The 19,564-nt window shown below is 41.8% G+C and overlaps 1 protein-coding gene across 11 annotated transcripts in view; it reads right to left on the reverse strand.

Moving 5' to 3' along the window:
* Nucleotides 1-19,564, reverse strand: part of Znf668 (zinc finger protein 668) — a 23,498-nt gene continuing 3,934 nt past the window's right edge. For 5 of the 11 annotated variants that reach the window (XM_046454396.2, XM_046454394.2, XM_046454397.2 and 2 more), the window contains 3 exons: nucleotides 9,177-9,372; nucleotides 6,849-7,511; nucleotides 1-6,394 (listed from right to left, as the gene is read on the reverse strand). In XM_046454396.2, the coding sequence (XP_046310352.1) occupies nucleotides 5,182-6,394; nucleotides 6,849-7,495 (1,860 nt within the window). In that variant the 5' untranslated portion in view covers nucleotides 7,496-7,511; nucleotides 9,177-9,372 and the 3' untranslated portion in view covers nucleotides 1-5,181. Of the gene's footprint in view, nucleotides 6,395-6,848; nucleotides 7,512-9,176; nucleotides 18,074-19,564 lie in introns of those variants that run through there. The other 6 variants (XM_046454393.2, XM_046454392.2, XM_058582669.1 and 3 more) reach the window with 2 other exon arrangements.

Below are 19,564 nucleotides of genomic sequence, written 5' to 3' on the forward strand. Positions count from 1 at the left end.
TCACAAGAAAACTACAGATCAATATTCTTAAGAATACAGACACAAAATCATCAACAAAATACTAGCAAACCAATCCAGCAATACAGACAAAAGGATTATACAGCATGACCAAGAGGGATTTATCCTAGGAATATAAAGTAGGTTTAACATCAAACAGTGAATTAATTTAATACAGGCTATTAGTAAAATAAAGAAAAAACAGGTTGGGGATTGTAGCTCACTTGCCTATCATGAGCAAAGCCCTGGGTTTGATCCCAGTTTACCACAAAAACAAAAACAAAAACATGATCTCAATAGACACAGAAAATACATTTGATAAAATTCAATGCTTTCATAATTAAAAAAAAAGCTTAACAGAAGTAAAAGGAAACTTCCTCGATGTGCTAATTATCAAAAGGCATCTATGAATAATTCACAGCAAATATCATAATTAATTGTGAAAGATTGGGTGCTTTCCTCCTGAGATCAGGAACAAAACAAGGACATCTACTCCCACCACTTCTATTTAACACATATGAAAGTTTTAGTTTGGAAAATTAGACAAGAAAAAGAAATAAAAGGCATCCAGATTGAAAAGGAAGATCCATTTACAGATAACATGATCTTGTATACAGAAAGTTCTCAGGGACATACACACACACACAAAAAAAAACAAAAAACAAAAAACAAAAAAACAAAACCATTAGTGCTAATAAACAAGTTCAGCAAGGCTATAGAACACAAGAATAGTATACAAAAATATATTGTATTTCTCATCACTAGCAATAAACAATCCAAAAATGAAATACACAGTTTGTAATATCAACAAAAGAAATATAACACTTTGATATAAAATTAGCAAAAGGAGTATACAATTTATATACTGAAAACTATAAAATACTATTGAAAAAAATTAAAGATCTGGGCTGGGGTTGTGGCTCAGTGGCAGAGCGCTTGCCTCGCTCATGTGAGGCACTGGGTTCTAACCTCAGCACTACATTAAAAGGTAAAAATAAGAAGAAATTAAAGATCTAACTAGTAGGGTACAGTGGTGCATACCTGTAATCCCAGTGACTTGGGAGGCTGAGGCAGGAGGATTGAGAGTTCAAAGCCAGCAGTGAGACCCTGTCTCTAAATAAAATTCAAAAATGGGCTGGGGATGTGGCCCAGTGGTTAAGTGCCCCTGGTACCAAAAAAAAAAAAAAAAAAATCTGACTAAATGAAAAAAACATCTCATGGGTGAGAAGATCTAATATTCTTAAGATGGCAATACTCAGCCAGGCATGGTGGTGTATGCCTGTAATACCAGCAACTCAGGAGGTAATGCAGGAGGATCTCAAGTTCAAGGTCAGCTTCAGCAACTCAACCCTGACTTAAAAAGGGGGCTGGGGATGCAGCTCAGTGGTAGCGTGTCCCTGGGTTCAGTTCACACACATAACACACACACACACACACACACACACACACACACGCATACACACACGCATATGCATGCATAAAAGTGAAAACAACTCATACAATGGGAAAACATTTTACAAATCATAAACTGTACTTAGAACACAGAAAGAACTCTTACCTCTTACCAATAAAAAGACAAAAACCCCCAATTTAAAAATAGGCTAGACTTGGTCTGGGATTGTGGCTCAGTGGCAGAGCACTTGCCTCACACATGTGAAGCACTGGGTTCCATCCTCAGCGCCACATAAAAATAAACAAAAACAAAAATAAAGATATTGTGTCCATCTATAACTAAAAAAAATAAGAAAAAAAATAGGCTAGACTAGACATTTATCTAAATGACCAATAAATATATAAGCTCAACATCACATGCAATCAGAGAAACACAAATCAAAATCATGATATTCTCACACAGTAGAATAACTGTAATAAAAAAGACAGACAAGAACAAGTATTGGGCTGGGGATGTGGCTCAAGCGGTAACACACTCGCCTGGCATGCACAGGGCACTGGGTTCGATCCTCAGCACCACATTAAAAAAAAAGTAAAAAAGATGTTGTGTCCACTGAAAACTAAAAAAAAATAAATAAATATTAAAAAAATTCTCTCTCGGGCTGGGGATGTGACTCAAGTGGTAGCGCGCTCGCCTGGCATGTGTGCGGCCCGGGTTCGATCCTCAGCACCACATACAAAAAAAGAAAAAACAAAGATGTTGTGCCCGCCGATAACTAAAAAATAAATATTAAAAAAAAATTCTCTCTTTAAAAAAAAAATTCTCTCTCTTAAAAAAAAAAAGATCAAGTGTTAGTGAAAATGTAGAGAAATTAGAACACTCAAACCTTGCTAATGGGAATGTAAACCAGTTTGGAAAACAGCCTGACATTTCTTCAGATAGTTAAACATAGAGTTACCATATGACCCAGCAATTCCTAATATATATACTAGAGAACTGAAAACACATCTGCACAAAAATCTGTATGTGAAATGTTTATAGCTGCATTACTCACAATGGCCCAAAATGGAAATAACCCCCAAATCCATCAACTAATGAATGGATAAATAATATATATATTCATACAATGGAACATTATTTGACAAAAATAATAAGGTAGTGATAAAACTACAAAATGAGTAGACCTTGAAACCATAAGGCTAAGTGAAAGAAGTCAGTCACAAAAGACCACATTTACTTGAAATGTCCAGAATAGGCAAATGCATAGAAAGAAGGTGGATCAATGATTGATTGGGGCTTGTGGTATTGTGGCAGGGAGGAATAAGGAATAAGCAATAGTGGGTATAGTTTCTTTTAGGAGGATAAAAGTATGCTAGAATTAGATTGTAATGGCTGCCTGACACTGTGAATAAAGTGAAAAACAGCTGTATGCTTTAGATGGGTAAATTTTTATTGTACGTGAATTACATCTAAATGAAGCTGTTAAAATAATTCTTAGTGTGTGTCCTCAGGGAGCTTGGACTAGGATATGGAGTACCTGGAGTGTCAGAAAAGGAGTGGGTTGTCTGGGCTAAGAACTGTGGATCTTTCCTAAACGTAGGTGAGACCCATGTTATCCTTGGTTACCCAAGGTTATCTGTTGACTAGCATATGTGGTATCTGCATGCCATTTTTCCCCCGTTCTTCCTTTCTTTTGCAGTCTTAGAGACTAGGGATTGAGCCTAGGGCCTCATATTAGTTATCTTTCAAGGAAACCTATTAGTCACTTTCCCCTCCACTAATTCAAACAATTACATTGATCATAAACTAAATTCGCAGAAATATTCAAGGCTATCTCTAAACCTTCTTTCTCACTCCATTTGTTGATTTTGTGCCAGTAATATCCTGTGTTTTGGGCTGGGGTTGTAGCTCAGTGATATAGTGCTTGCCTAGCATGTGTGAGGTCCTGTGTTTCAATGCTCAGCACCACATAAAGATAGATAAATAAAATAAAGGTATTGTGTCCATCTACAACATATATATATATATATATATATATATATATATATATATATATATATATATATATATATCCTGTGTTTTTACTCCAGTGTATTGGTGTTTGATTATCTAGTATGTCAAATATGCCACCTCTACCATTTAAAAACAAAACCAAAAAAAACAGTATCATGGGCTGGGAATGTAGTTCAATGATAAAGTATGTGCTCAGCATGTTTGAAGCCCTGAGTTGAAACTCCAGCACACACACACACACACACACACACACACCACTGCATATGAGCTACAAATTTTCAAATTCTGTTAAAACAGTTCTTAGGATGGCAATAAATTCAAGGATTAAATTACGGAGAATTAACTTTTTTTTTTTTTGGTATGGGCCTGAACTCAGGGGCACTTGACCCCTGAGCTACATCTCCAGCCCTATTTTGTATTTTATTTAGAGACAGGGTCTCACTGAGTTGCTTAGCACCTCCTCCTGTCTCAACCTCCAGTGCCACTGGGATGACAGGTGTGTGTCACCACACCTGGTGAGAATTTACACTTTTTTTTTAGTTGTAGATGAACACATTACCTTTATTTATTTATTTTTATGTGTCGCTGAGAATCGAACCCAGTGCCTCACACATGCTAGGCAAACACTCTACCACTGAGCCACAACCCCAGCCCAGAATTAACATCTTTTTTTTTTTTTTTAACTTTTTATTTATTTACGTAGTGCTGAGGATCAAATCCAGGGCCTCATGTATGCAAGGCAAGCGCTCTACCACTAAGCTACAACCCCAGCCCCCAGAATTAACATCTTTTAATAATGACTTTTTTCATTCAGGTACATAGTATGTACCCATTTACTTAAATTTTGTCCTTTAGGCCAGATATATCATTTTCTTTTATAGGTTCTGAACATTTCTTGTGAGATTTATTCCTTTGTAGTTTATGGTTTTGTTGTGAATGGAAACCCTTTTTTCCTCCAAGTATACTTTCTAACATAATATTTGCCTCAGTTTATTATCTATAAAAGGATAAGAGAACTACTCAGTTTCATGGTCATAAGTATTGGCTAAACAAAGCTAAATAGATTTACTCATTGCAGTATTTAATGCCTTTTAATAAAACTTAATCATCTGGGTATGGGGGCATATTCCTGTAGTCTACTATCTTGGGAGGCTGCAGCAGGAGAATCTCAAGTTCAAGACCAGCCTCACCTCAGCAAAACTTAGCAAAACCCTGTCTCAAAAAAATTTTTTAAAAAAATTAAAAATAATATTAAAAAATAAAAAGGTTGGGGATCTCAGTGGTAGAGTACCCCTGGGTTCAATCCCTAATATCCCCCTTCCCCACAAATCTAATACAACTTTTAATAACCAAGGATTCCCAAGAAAGGCACAGGAAATTTCCTGTATGTACTTGGCCAGGGAATCCTTTGTCATAATACATCCCCAAACATACTTTAGGATATGAGGCATCCAAAGGCCCTTTTAGTTTCTAATCTGTCAGGCCAGGCTTCATCACTGGATCTTATCTGGTGCCCAAACTCCCAACCCACTCACCCCCAACCAGAACACAGAAGACAACCCAGTGTCAAAGTGAATGCTTTAATGAGTGTTACTCAGAGAGAACCCTGTCACAGATGCTGCTGGTCTCCACTATCCCCAGCTCTCTTAGGTAACAGGTGAGCTAGTTGCCTAGGGGCAGGGATCTGGAGTCTATGGAGTGAGCTGGGTACAAATCGGTTCAGGAGGCACCCTGTCCAGGCTGAGCTCCAGGGAATGTGGTAGAGAGAGCCACCAGTTTCAGGCTGGCCCCTCTTCAGGCATTCCTAGCAAAGCCACAAGGGGTTCCAAGGGTGTGGGGGTTCCCATGGGTACAGGGTGGGTGCGTTCATGCTTGCGAAGGTCACTGGCACTCAAGAAAGCCTTGGGACAGTGGGGGCAGGCATAGGGGCGCACAGAGCTGTGGGTGCGAGTGTGCTTGCGCAGCCCAGCCCTGTCTGAGAAGCTCTTGCCACATTGGGTGCAAGGGAAGGGCCGGAGTTCTGGGTGTGACCGCTCATGCCTTCGCAGTAATGTCAGGGTGGTGAAGGTCTCCTTGCACTCTCTACATACAAACTGTGGTGGCTTCTCATCAACTTCCTCACCTCCCACCTCTCCTGTCCCTCCCAAGGAACTGGGAGCCTCCCCAACACCAGCATCCCGGCACTCCACATGTTCCACAGTCATGCCAACCACTTGCCACTGTGTGGCCATCACACCACCTGACTCTGGGGGCAGCCCTAGCAGTCCTGCTGGAGGGTCCCCTAGCCCTGTACCTGCTACTGGGGCGGCAGAGCCTTCACTCGCAACGCCAACAGGCAGCGCCAGTCCCACTACCAGCTCCTGTTGGGGAGTAGCCTCAGAAGCCTCACTGCTTCGATGGGTCCGTTCGTGCTTCCTGAGGCTTGATGATACCACAAAGGATTTTCCGCAGGCGTTACAGTGGAAAGGGCGCTCACCAGAGTGCACACGGCTGTGCTTGGTGAGACTGGCACGCTCAGCAAAGGCTCGCCCACACTCCTCACAGCGGAAGGGCCGCTGGCCAGAGTGCACCAAAGCGTGCCGCTTGAGGTCCCAAGATGCCACAAATGTCTTGTCGCATTGCAGGCACTTGAAGGGTCGATCGCCTGTGTGCACCCGCCGGTGCATGGCCAGGTCTGCCGGCTGCCGGAAGTCCTTGCCACACTTCTCGCAGCGGTAAGGCTTCACACCCTCGTGAGCCCGCTGGTGGCGCCGGAAGCTCGAGGGGTCAGAGAACATGCGGCCACAACGTGGGCAGAGGAAGGGCTTCTCACCAGAGTGAGTGCGCTCATGGCTCTGGTAGGAGCTGAGCTGCGTGAAGCCCTTACCACAGGCCGGGCAGCGATAGGGCTTTTGGGCCGCATGAATACGCTGGTGGCAGGTGAGGGAAGATGAGCGGGAGAAGCTCTTCCCGCACTCAGAGCACAGGAAGGGTCGTTCACCGGTGTGGGACCTGTGGGAGTATGGAAGACCAGACATGAAGGTGACAGACCCAGGAAGGTGACAGAATCCTTTTGTCTCTCTAGACTAACTGAGGGGCCTGGGGGGGCTTCCTCCCAATCCCCAGGAGTCACACAGGGCTCCACCCTAGAAAGAAACTTTCAGACGCACACCAAAGAGCCCTGGACCAGGCCCTATGCACAACCAGGCTCCACTGAACACCCCGCCCCTTTCCAGCTGTGTCCTACCTGCTAGGCCAATCCAATGCCATCTTCCTTCAGGGTTCCATCTCCAGGTGTTCTGCCCTGTCCCCCAAACCCATCCCCTCTCTAACCAGGGACACCAACTTCGCCCACGTGCCCAGGCCCACCTTCCCATTGACTCATTTTGTTTTTTGAAACTCAACCCCAGGCCCCACTGGTTACAGCAGTGGCAATGGTTTTCCCACCCATGGACAAACAGCTCACCGCTCGTGGTTGCGGAGGTCCTTGAGCTCGGCGTAGGCCTTGCCACAGCGCTCACAGCCGTAAGGTCGAAGCCCAGCGTGCGTGCGCCGGTGCTTGCGGAACACCGAAGGGTCCGCGAAACTCTTGCCACAGTCGGCGCAAGCATAGGGCCGCTCTCCCGTGTGACCGCGCTGGTGGATCTTCAGCTTGGACAGAGCCCCATAAGCCTTGGGGCAGTGTGCACATCGGAAGGGCAGCTCACCAGCATGTGAGGCTAGGTGCACCCGCAGGCACACGGGCTGCATGAAGCGGCGGCCACACTCTGGGCACGGGAAGGGCTTCTCGCCCGTGTGGCTTCGACTGTGGCTGCGCAGCTCTGGTGCAGTCTTGTAGGCCTTGGGGCACAGCGGGCATGCATAGGGCCGAGGCTTAACTGCTGAGCCTGACACCTTGTCTCCACTGGCTTCCTCTGCCTTGGGTTCTGACTCTGGCTTTGGCTTCACCTCGGCCACTTCCTCTGGGCAGTCTGCAGGTGTATGTGTGGCAGCATGGCGTGCTGCTCTGGGAGCATTTGGAAATGTCTTGGTACAGGACAGGCACTTATAGCGTCGGCCAGAGCGCTTGTAGCCTGGGGCTGGGGATCGGGCTTCTGCAGCCTCCACCTCCATGGCGGGCAGGGCTTCTCTGCAAGAGAAGCAAGGTTAGACCAAAGCCACATTCTTCTTCTATTCCTTAAGGTCTCTCTCCTCAGCAAAGCTTCAGAGGGAACCCTAACTTATCTGCATTTCCCACCTGGTTACTCTGCCCAAACCATGGGGCTCCCATATCCTCCCTGTCAACCATTCCTAATTCTGATAGTCTGTTGTTTCCTCTGTGATCTGCTCATTAAGGGTATGAATGAACCAGGTATCCATCTCGGAGGGACTCAAAGATGCAGAGTCCTGTGGAAGGCTGCAGGGTAACCAGAGTGGGCGTGGTTTAAAGTTCTCCAAAGGCCCAAGGAATACAGTACTGGGCCTAGAAGAGGGAGGAGCCAATGAGCTAAATGTGGTGGTTGGCACTGCCTGGAAGAGATAGGTCCCCCATATGTGTGTTGTTTTTCCTCTCTAGTTAGTTAACTCGCAGAGAAGCAACTGTTCAGATAATTCTGGCCTTGCACAGCTGCAAAGGACTCCACCCCAGACAGGAATCCTGGTCCACCCTCTGCTCTGGAATCCCTATTGGGCTCCTGTTCTCATAACTCTGGTAATGGGGATCTTTCTCTCTACAGGCAACCTGAGCTACTGCTAGCAGTTAGAAACCTTTCTGAGTTCTCTCTGATCTAGTGAGGCCTCATGGAACAAAAGGTCTTGTTGGGGTCCTTAATTTCTGGTCCAGAGCCCAGATACCATCTATCCAGCTGCTCCTGGGATCATGGTTGCAAGGAAATAGGATTAACAGCTGCACTGGTCTTAACACCAGCTCATCCTCCCGGGAGGATGAAGGGAAGAGGATTATAACAGATCCACTTAAAGAGAGCTCAGCAGCTGCAGCTGGGGGTGGGGAGGGTGAGACCCAGAAGGGAGAGCCAGGTGTGCCAAGGCTCTACTTCTGCCCTGTGGGTAACTTACTATGAAATCTCAGTGACATCAGGGCTTGTTTTTAGGCCCATTTCCTCCTCTGCTGTATGTCTCAGAGGTTGGTGGCTTCTAAGTTATGACACTGGGATTGAGGAGGATGGAGCTGACCGAAGAGGGTGTTGGGAGAAATATCAAGAGGCTCAGGGACCCTTATTCTAGGAAAGGTTTCTCTTTGTAGACACTGCCTAATTCCTACTCACTGCCCTGCCCCTCACCCATGCAGCCAGTCTTCTCCCTCAGGTATTGTGTGATGCTCCCTGTGTCCTACTAAAGAAATTCCCATGGCTTCTGTACCATGCCAGTTCCCAGACTTTTCCTGGTTGTTCCAAATCACACCAATCCTTCACTTGAGGCCTGCTTCCCCAGGTTCGTTCTGCACCTTCCCTTTGGCCCCAATATCACACAACTCCATTTAACCCTCAGCTTGGTTCACTTTTCTCATTGAATTCCAAGGCTTAAAGGTGAGCTAAAGGATTTGGATTCTAGCCTTACCAGATGGCTCAAATTCCTCCTGGTTTCCAGGGATCCCTCCTCATCTCTGGATGATGCACTCACTATCCCTATCAGGCCATCTCTGGAGAATCTGCCTGATAAAGTTTCCCCCTTTCAAAAAATGATAGCAGACTGGGGATGGGGAGCACATAGTAGTACAACATTTGCACATTTACTAAGCACTTGCCAAATACCAGGCACTATCCTAAGCTCTGTTTACATGCATTAACCCACTTACCCTTCATGTCAACACCATGAGAAAAATTCTTTTCACAGATAAAGGAACCAAGGTTCAGAGGAACAATACAGCATTGTGGCTTAGTGTACAGCCTCTGAAGCCAGAATGACCAGCTTCAAATCTTGCCTCCATCACTTCCCAGCTGATGCAAACTTTGTGTGGTTTACTGCATGTCTTAGAACCTCAGTTTTCTCATCTGAAAAATGGAGGTAAAAATAGTACTTACCTCATGGGGTTTGGTGAGGATTGGATGAGACAAGAATTACTCCTCTCAATTGTTCAGTCTTTTCAGAGCTAGACACTTTGCTGAGAATGTTACCTCATTTAACTCTGTCATTGCTTCCTGATAGAGTACTGTCCCCATTTTATAGATGAATAAACTGAGGTTCCAAGAGTGAAGTAACTTGCCCATAGTCACACAGCTAGTAACTCAGGCAACATCGACTTTAACCCAGGTGTTTAACTTGTTTTAAATTGTTAGATTCTTGCTCTAGTGATCTGGAACCTCCCAGACTTTCTATTGCCTGGGCCAGCCCCACAGGGACCAGAACTCTTGAGCTCATAGGTACAACCTGAGCTCAGATTGTACCTATATCTTCTCTCATCCCTACAGAACTTCCTTGAGACCAGAGCCAGCACCTGTTTTGTCAGAGTACTCAGCCTACTGATTCTGAGCTCTGGCCCCATTCTGGTCCATGACAGCTCTGAGTCTTTCTGTGAAACAAAGACCAGTTGCTGGGGTGGGGTAAATCCCACCTAAGGCACTTCCCAAGGGAAATAGTAAGGAAGTGCCTGGTTGGTCCCAATAGGTACCCAGCTCCATGAAGAGTGGAGAGCCAGGTAGGCTGGGCTTGTTGAAAACCCAGAATTATGTTCTTACTTCCCTGTTTACTGAGGACTCTTCCTCCTATCACTCCCTAGAGTGATGTTTCTCCAAGTGAAGTTTAAAAGACCCCTATGTTATGGTTTGGATATGAGGTATTCTCCCAAAGCTCTTGTGCTAATTAATGCAAGAGTATTCCGAGTTGTAATGATCAGATTATGACACCTGTAACCTAATCAATCCATCCTAGATTGGATGAACTGACTGATGGTAATCATAGGTCAGGAGGATAAGGCTAGAGGAGGTGGGTCACTGGGGTGTGTGTCATGGAAGGGGTCCTCTTCCTTGAAGCCCCTTCCCTGCTTTCTTCTCCTTCCTGGATTAACGATCTGAGCAGCTAACCTCTGCCATGATGTTCTGCGTCACCTAGGGCCCTGAATGATAAAACCAACTGTTCATGGACTGAACCTCTGAAGCCATGAGCCCAAATAAACTCTCCCTCTTCTAAGTTGTTTTGGTCAGGTATATTGATAACAGCAACAGAACACTAATACACCTACATCAGAATAACCACCTAGGGAGCTTGGGGTAGGACATAGGAATATGCGGCACACATCCTTAAGTCTTCACACACTCCTAGGAGAGAAGCATTTTTACTATACCTCTGAAAACAGTTGTGGGAACTCATTACCCACGGCGAGGAAGTGTTCACAAGGATTCATATCTCGTCAAGGAGTCCAGATTCAAACTCAAGTTTTCAAACTCCTGGGCTGGGCTCTATTACTACCAGTTTTTATTCCCTCAAGCTTTTTATAGTCAAATAATGACATTGATCCCAGAATGAAGACCAATATTTTCCCACAATCAATAAGCCCTGATTCATCTAACCCCTGCCTCATTTCTTCATCTTAGAGTTCAATTCTTTCCTACCTCAGGACATTTGCATTAGCTGCTCCCTCATAAGAACCACTATTTCCCCAGGATTGTTGTGTAGCTCTCTTAGATTTCCTTTAGGTCTTGATTCCCTATTGCTTCCTTAAGTAAGCTTAGCTTGACACCTTCCCCCCGCCCCCGTACCAGGGATTGAACCCAGGGTTGCTATAACCACATCTCCAGCCCTATTTTATTTTGAGACAGTCTCACTCAGTTGCTAAAGGCCTTGCTAAATTGCTGAGGCTGGCTTTGCACTTGCAATCCTCTTGCCTTGGTCTCCTGAGTTGCTGGGATTACAGGCGTATGCCACCATGCCTGGCTATGACCACTTTCTTAATGCTCTCTACACTCCTCTCCTGCTCATCAGTGCCCATCCCCTCTTTAATTTTTTATGGTGTCACCTGAACACTCCTTGCAAGCTAATTTATTTACTGGGACTGGGGATTGAACCCTGGGTAACTTTGTTAACTGAGCTACATCCCATGCCCTTTTTTGAGACAGGATCTCACTAAGTTGCTGAGGCTGGTCTCAAACTTGCAGTCCTGCTTGAGCCTCCCAAGTCACTGGGATTACAGGTACGAGCCACTGCACTCTGCAAGCTTACTATGGGCCAGATGTTATTCCAAGTGTTTTTTGCATACTGCTCAAACTAATTTCACAAGTGCTTAGAAGTTTGTTATGAATTGAATGTGTTCTCTTAAAATTGATTCATTGAAGCCCTAACCCTCACTGTGACTGTGTTTGGAGACAGGGCTTTTCTCAAAGTATTTACAGTTAAATTGAGGTCATAAGCCTAGGGTCCTGGTCCAGTAAGATTACTGTTTTTACCAGAAGTGACACCACAAAGAAGCAAAGTCATAGACACAGTCAATATTCAAAGTCAGGCGGCCAGACTACCAAATTTTGCTTGTCTCCTAACTATTGCTTTGCTACCATATACTCTTTGTTAGCATTACACTTTTTGTGATTTGATTGTTAAATCTCTGCCTCTGGTATGGAAGTCCAGGCGGATGAAAAGCCAGGCAATGTGATAAATTTGCTTCCTCTACACCCAGAACTATTTGGTGACCCAAAGCAAACACAGTGAATCCACTTCAGATGGAATTCAAACCCAGGTCTATAGCCTCTGCCTTCTCCATAGTAGTTTACAAATCACTCAATAGCTGTATTTATTAACTGATTTTTTCCTCCTTTCCAAGTTCACCAGGTCCAACTATCACCCCAATATTCCAAAGTAGGTTCACTGTTGTGACAGAGCTCTGCCTTTGCTTCACTACTAGCCTAGAAGGGAATGAAGGTCTTTGGTGTCACTGTTGTAGTGTGGGACCAGACCACTCCATGAGCTACTGCTCTGAAAAGCAGCTGTGGAGCCATGAAGCAGGCACTGGATCCTAAAGACTGCCAGTTTTTTGTGAACCCATAGGAAGGATTTCAAGCTGGTCTGAGTAACAAGCAGAAGTTTATTTGGGAAAATGAAATAACAGAGATAAGCATAACGATATAAGCATATACCTCCCGAGAGGGTGGTATACTGTTCACAGAGCCAGGGAGTTTTAAAGGATTTCAAACTACTGAATTTGGAAACCCTTCACAATCCAAAATCAGGAAGATGCAGATGTTGGACATAGGAAGTCTTGCTCCCTTCTGATGTGATATGGAAGGTTCCAGGGCTGAGGAAGGAGCCAAAATCTGTGAAATCCTTGTCTTTTTGAGTCCTGAAATCATTGGTTGATATAAAAATCATAAATGTCCCCCCCTTCAGGGTAAGTTGTATTCTTCTTATCTGCAGGGAGGAGACTTTCTGGACCTGAATTTCTTCTGCAGATAACAGGTAGTTTGCTGAGAATCCTATTGACTTAAGCCAGGACAGGAGGGCAGATAAGATGCTTTTAAAAAGAAACCACATTAGGCTCAGTCTATAGAATTATCCCTTAACCTTATATTCCCACCACTGTCTGTTACCTAACATTTTTCCCCTCAAGGACTTAGGTCCCTTAATTCTTTTAGGCTAACTGGTCACCAACTCATTTTGGCTGCTTTTTGCTGAGAGGGGGCAATGTTTGGAGATGTGACCTTAAGTTCTTGTTCACTGTCAGGTGGGGCATGGGCAGTTAAGGGTATTTAGCATCAGGATGTCAGGACCATTTTATACTAGCAGCTGGTAGGCAACCAGACAAGACATATGTAAGGGAGGGATCATGCTTATACAATGATAAAGACAGAAAAGCATTATTTTTCTGCAATAAGTAGCATAAAAATAAATTTTTTAAATCAGTCAGTCCTTGAAAACTACAAAGACAGTAGCTCATAAAAGCTTAAGGTAGGGTCTGACATGGCATTAATTTATGAGTGGATGTCATTTAATGTTTGTGGAGTTAGGGGCTGAAGGTGTAGCTCAGTGGTAGAGTACTTGTCTAGCATGATAGCATGCTCCAGGCCATGGGTTTAATCCCAGCACCACCACCAAAAAAAAAGTTTCTGTAGTTATTAGCAGAGTTGTCAAGATATATCAATGAGTCCATCTTTGTAGGAGGTTAGGAAGATTGGCAAGTTTGTGAGAATAAGCTCAAATTGACTTAGGACAAACTTGTGATTCTGGCAGTCTTTTGTATACTGTCAGGCATTCCTACACAAGAACCCTTCTTTTATGACCTCTTAGCCTATGCTTACTTCTGATAGGGCTGACATAAGCATACATCACAAGTTTCATTAAAAGAATCATTGTTGGGCTGGGGTTGTGGCTGAGTGGCAGAGTGCTTGCCTCACACATATGAGGCACTGGGTTTAATCCCCAGCACAAAATAAAAATGAATAAACAAAATAAAGATATTGTGTCCATGTATAACTAAAAAATATTAAAACTAAAGAATCACTGTCATCTTCTTTAAAGCAACAATATCTGACTGTGCTTTGGTTATACTTTCCTAATGAGTGTTTACGACTAAATACGTGACTCCTATGTTGGTCAAAAATTAATTTTTTCCCCCAACCTTTCAGATAAGCTGAGACTTCTCAGAAGTTACTTTTGAGAACTTTTGAGAAGCCCTCCACTTTTTTTGTCTGTCAGTGAGCCATCTGCCAGGATCTTGTTGACCATAGGTGACTTCCCTTTGTAGTATTAAGGATATTTTCCTCCCCAAAGACACTCTTTGCAGAACATACATTAGTTGGCTTTCTGTTTAGGATTCTCAAAATCCCCCGAATCAGGTTGGTTGACTCACCTGGAGTTGTAGGGCCCTCACAGGGGTCCTATTGTTTCCAGGGTCCTGTTTCACCTAGAAAGCAAAGGCTAAAATATAGGCTATTTTTTTTTTCTTAGCCTTTTTACTTCCTTGGCTTTGATCTTTTAAGCCTTGGTTTTAAACACCCAGAAGGCCAGTTTCACCTGTCTTGAAGTGGGCATAATGGGTTTAATTTTAATGTCTATAATTTTACAATTACCCTCCCATTTAATTGAGGTCAGCATTAGTACTAGGAGTCAGTATTATCTCCTATCTGTCCTATAGATGAGTGATGGCTTATTATCTCAAATTAACTCAGGTTATTCTATTAGAAGTAGTACTTCTAGGGGCTGTAGCTCAGTGTGTACACTTGCCTCACACATGTGAGGCACTGGGTTTGATCCTCAGCACCACATAAAAATACTTTAATAACACTAATATATCTTTTATAACTATTTAGCCTCCACAAAAACCCAGAGATGCCAGGATGGTACATGCCTGATATTACATGCCTATAATATCACTCACTTGAGAGACTAAGGCAGAAGGACTGCAAGTTTGAGGCAAGCCTCAGCACCTTAGTGGGGATGTCATAAAATAAGGATAACTGGGGATGCAGCTCAGGGTAAGGAGCCCTTGGGTTCAATCTCTAGCATCAAAAACCCATATATAGGGCTGGGATTGTAGTTAAGTGGTAGAGTGCTTGCCTAGCATGTGTGAGGCACTGGGTTCAATTCTCAGCACCACCTATAAATATATTAATTAAATAAAGGTTCCTCAACAACTAAAAAAAATTTTTTAAAAAACCCATAAACATGGGGCTGGGGTAGTGTGGCTCAGTGGTAGAGTGTTCGCCTAGCACGTTCGAGGTCCTGGGTTCGATCCTCAGCACTACATATAAATAAATAAATAAATGAAGGTATTGTGTCCAACTACAACTGAAAAAAAAGGGAACCTTTTAAATAAATAAATAAATAGACCCATAAACAGCCAGGTGAGGTGGCCCATGACTATAATCCCAGTGGCACAGGAGGTTAAGACAGGAGAATCTCGAATTCAAAGCCAGCCTCAGCAATAGCAAGGCACTAAGCAACTCAGTGAGATCCTATTCCTAAATAAAATACAAAATAGGGCTGGGGATGTGGCTCAGTGGTTGAGTGCCCCTGAGTTCAATCCCCACTACCAAAAACAAAACAAAACAAAACAAAACAAAAACCCCCATAGATGACTTGTCAACTTAGTCACATATAAAAATCCATTGCGAGATTTATTTTTTGTTAAAAATCCTTTTGAACAGAGCTTTAAACAAGTTTAATTTTAGCCTACCAGGACCATTCCAATATGGAATAGGGCAAGAGACAGAACCTTAGTGTAAAGAGTAACAATTTTTTTTTATATAACTTATGGGTAACAAGTTACTTTTATGTAGTTATGAAACATTAGATGACATAAATAGAGCCCAAACGAAATCTGCTATTTTTATATAAGCCTGAAAAAGACTATTGCTATAAACAGTCTTAGTTTGAAGAATACCAGCTTGGTAAAATGTTTTCTTAAGCTTTACATTTTAAAAGATTTAAACACTCAGAGAATGTAAATACACTTAATATACAAAGATGCTAGTAATAATCAGCTTCATAGTTAAAGAGATGTCTTTATGGTAACTAAGTTTTTCTTAAAATAATTTAACCTTTATTATTCATTTGTTTGCTTGTTTATTTATTTATTTTTATGTGGTCCTGAGGATTGAACCCAGTGCCTCATCCATTCTAGGCAAGCGCTCCACCACTGAGCCACAACCCCAGCCCTTAACTTAGTTTTAACTTTTTAGAATCCACGTTGTAGGATAATTGTAATAATAAGCATATGTAGCACTGAAAAAAAAAAATCAAAGGATAGTTCTAGACTTCTTGTAAGTTTAGGAAACAATGCTAATAGCCACAAAGACTTATTACCTGATGTACAAGTATATCTCTCTTTTTTTAAAAAAATATTTTTAGTTGTAGATGTACCTTTATTTATTTTTATGTGGTGCTGGGGACGAATCCAGTGCCTCAGGCAAGCACTCTACCACTGAGCCACAATCCCAGTCCACAAGTATATCTCTTATGTACAATAAAGTGATTTTCCAATCAAAGCAAACATATGCAGACCAAATACAAAGGGCAGAAATGCCAAGTTTTATTTACCCTTCTACATGTTAAGTTCCAGATACAAAGGTACATTGTACAGAAGAGAACAATTATTGGTTCTTCTAATTTAGATTAAATTTATACAGCTTTAATTTCATAAACTCTTACATAACATTTAGACAAAGCTCAGATATACATATCTAATCCTCAGATGTACACATGACTCTAGTCACATATACTTAGAGTATCAAATGTATTTGTAATAACTTAAGAATTTTTTAAAAATTTTTTTAATATTTATTTTTTAGTTTTCGGCAGACACAACATCTTTGTTTGTATGTGGTTCTGAGGCTCGAATCTGGGGCCGCACGCATGCCAGGCGAGCGCGCTATCGCTTGAGCCACATCCCCAGCCCATAACATAAGAATTTAACCAGAGTTATGAAGCAATCATTTAAAAGACTTAGGGCTGGGGTTGTGCCTCAAAGGTATAGCGCACGCCTAGAATGCGTGAGGCACTGGGTTCAATCCTCAGCACCACATAAAGTAAAATAAAGACATTGTGTCCACATCTAACTAAAAGAAATTAAATATTTTTTAAAAAGACTTACTTAAGCAAACTCTAATTCCTTTATGACTTTTTTTCTATGAAATGAAACCTAATAGACACAATGAATTATCTTGATAACTAAGAGCAGATCAATGTTTTAAGAAATCCCCATGATTTTTTTTATTTTTTTAAATATTTTTTAGATGTCAATGGACCTTTATTTTATTGATTTATTTTTATGTTGTGTTAAGAATTGAACCCAGTGCCTCACACATGCTAGGCAAGCGCTCTACCACTGAGCCACAAACTCCACTCCTATGATTTTTAAGATATAGAAACATTTTGGTTTTATATTAGTACACTAAATTTTGACCACAGAAAACCCCTTAAATTATTTTAGATATGTTAATTGTAGCCTACTTAATAACACAGAATTTTTCCAAGATTTAACTTCTACAAACTTTTTGAAACTTAGATATTTTACAACTTGTTTACCTCCTTACTTTTAACCTGTTTTCTTCTTTTTTTCCCCCATCTTGAACTTTAGGTAAAAAATATTACTTTATCATATGAAATGCTTTTCACCCAGAAATATCTCCCTTTATTTTTTTTATTTTTTCTTACCAAAAAATATCCCTATAACTGTGTATGTGTGTTACTCATGATGGAACCCAGGGGTGTTCTACCACTGAGCTACATCCCTACCCCTTCTTATTTTGACTCAGGGTCTTTCTAGGTTGCCCAGGTTGGCCTCAAACTTTCAATCCTCCTGCCTTAGACTCCCAAGTAACTGGGAGTTCACCACTATGCCCAGTTTGTACCTATAATTTTTGTATAAATATATTTTTAATGGAGCTCAGTGGTAGAGCGCTTGCCTTGCAAGTGTGAGGCACTGGGTTTAATCCTCAGCACCACATAAAAATAAATAAACAAAATAAAGGTATTGTGTTCATCTACAACTAAAAATATATATGTTAAAAAAACCCCACAATTCATAGATCCATATATATTTTTTTTTTACAAAATTCAAGAATCCAAAAATATTAGAATTGCTGGGCTTGGTAGCACATGCCTGTAATACCAGTGGTTCAGAAAGCTGAGGCAGGAGGATCACAGGTTCAAAGCCAGCCTCAGCAAAAGTGAGGCATTAAGCAACTTAGTGTTAAGCAACTCAGCGAGACCCTGTCTCTAAATAAAATACAAAATAGGGTGGGGATGTGGCTCAGTGGTACCAAAAAAAAAAAAAAAAAGAAAGAAATCAACAGAAAAGAAAACCACACATGAGAATTTATGTTTAGCGATTGATGTTTTAGTATTTTGACTTGCAAATTAATCAGATGCCTCCTCTAACAAATACATTTATAATTCTTTATCCCATTTACATTAAACCTAAGTTTATATATATATATATATATATATATATATTTTAGTTGTAGTTGGACACAATACCTTTATTTTATTTATTTATTTTTATGTGGTGCTGAGGCTTGAACCCAGGGCCTTGCACGTGCTCTAAATGTCTCAGCTCTACCGCTGAGTGACAACCCCAGCCCCTAAACCTAATTTAACCAAGAAAATCAAGGCAAGCACAGTTACCATTTTAGGTCATTTTCCTGTTTAAAAAAAAAAAAAAAATCCTAAAAAAATTTAATTTAACATTTTAGATACTTTTCCTATCAAAGAAAAATCCTAAAGCAATGGACATTACACATTTCATATTTTATAGAGACTTGGTTGGCCACCTAGAAAAACACATGAATTAGTAATTTTAAAGACATTTTATTTTTATCTTTTTAACCAATTTAAAATAATTTTTTTTTTTTTTAAAGATTTAAGTCATATGAACTAGAAGATATCTGGATTCATTTTCCTAACTTTTGAGTACTCACTTATTCATGAGCCAGTTGTGGTACCAAGTAAACAATTATATAGACACAACAAACAATATACAATTTGTGCATAAAAACATACAGGAAGGGGCTGGGGCTGTAGCTGTGGCTCAAGCAGTAGTGCGCTCGCCTGGCATGCGTGCGGCCTGGGTTCGATCCTCAGCACCACATACAAACAAAGATGTTGTGTCTGCCCGAAAACTAAAAAAATAAATATTAAAATTCTCTCTCTCTCAAAAAACATACAGGAAACAGATTTTATAGCTTTTTACTAGGTATTAGGTTCCCACAGGTAGGGACAAAAGAAAGCTTCAGAGCCTGCCATATCTTTTACAATATGACTCAGACACAGGGAAGGCTTGTACATCTGTGGGTGTTTGGAGCACAGTCTGTCAGCCACTGTGGACACTGAAATCAAAGGTTCAGGTGGCCACTTCTCCTCCAGGGGGCAGATTCATTCTGATCATCACCACTGTTAATTTCTCTCCATAGGGCCCTCTTAGGGGGAAGATCTCTTTTCTTTCAGTTTCCGGTAATTTGAGAGTTAACCCTTGAATAACTGGCCTTAGAATAAAGATAGCAGGGGGAAAATTTGATAGACACAGGGCAAAAAAACCAAAGACTCCAGTTAGACAAAACAAATCAGAACAAAATTATATTAATATAGGCATATAGAACCAAGGGTCAATTTGCCAGAAAAACCAGGAGCTCCAAAAAGCAGAGTTTTTTCCTCCCCAAAATGAAATGGCTATAATTACTCTAATAAAAGAATACATAGGCCTGAAATGGTGGCATAAGCCTGTAATCCCAGGAGCTCGGGAAGCTGAGACGGGAGGATTGC

This window comes from Marmota monax, unplaced genomic scaffold (genome assembly GCF_021218885.2).
Source record: "Marmota monax isolate L192 unplaced genomic scaffold, Marmota_monax_Labrador192_F-V1.1 WCK01_AAM20220418_F8-fsc00086, whole genome shotgun sequence".
Lineage (NCBI taxonomy): Eukaryota > Metazoa > Chordata > Mammalia > Rodentia > Sciuridae > Marmota > Marmota monax.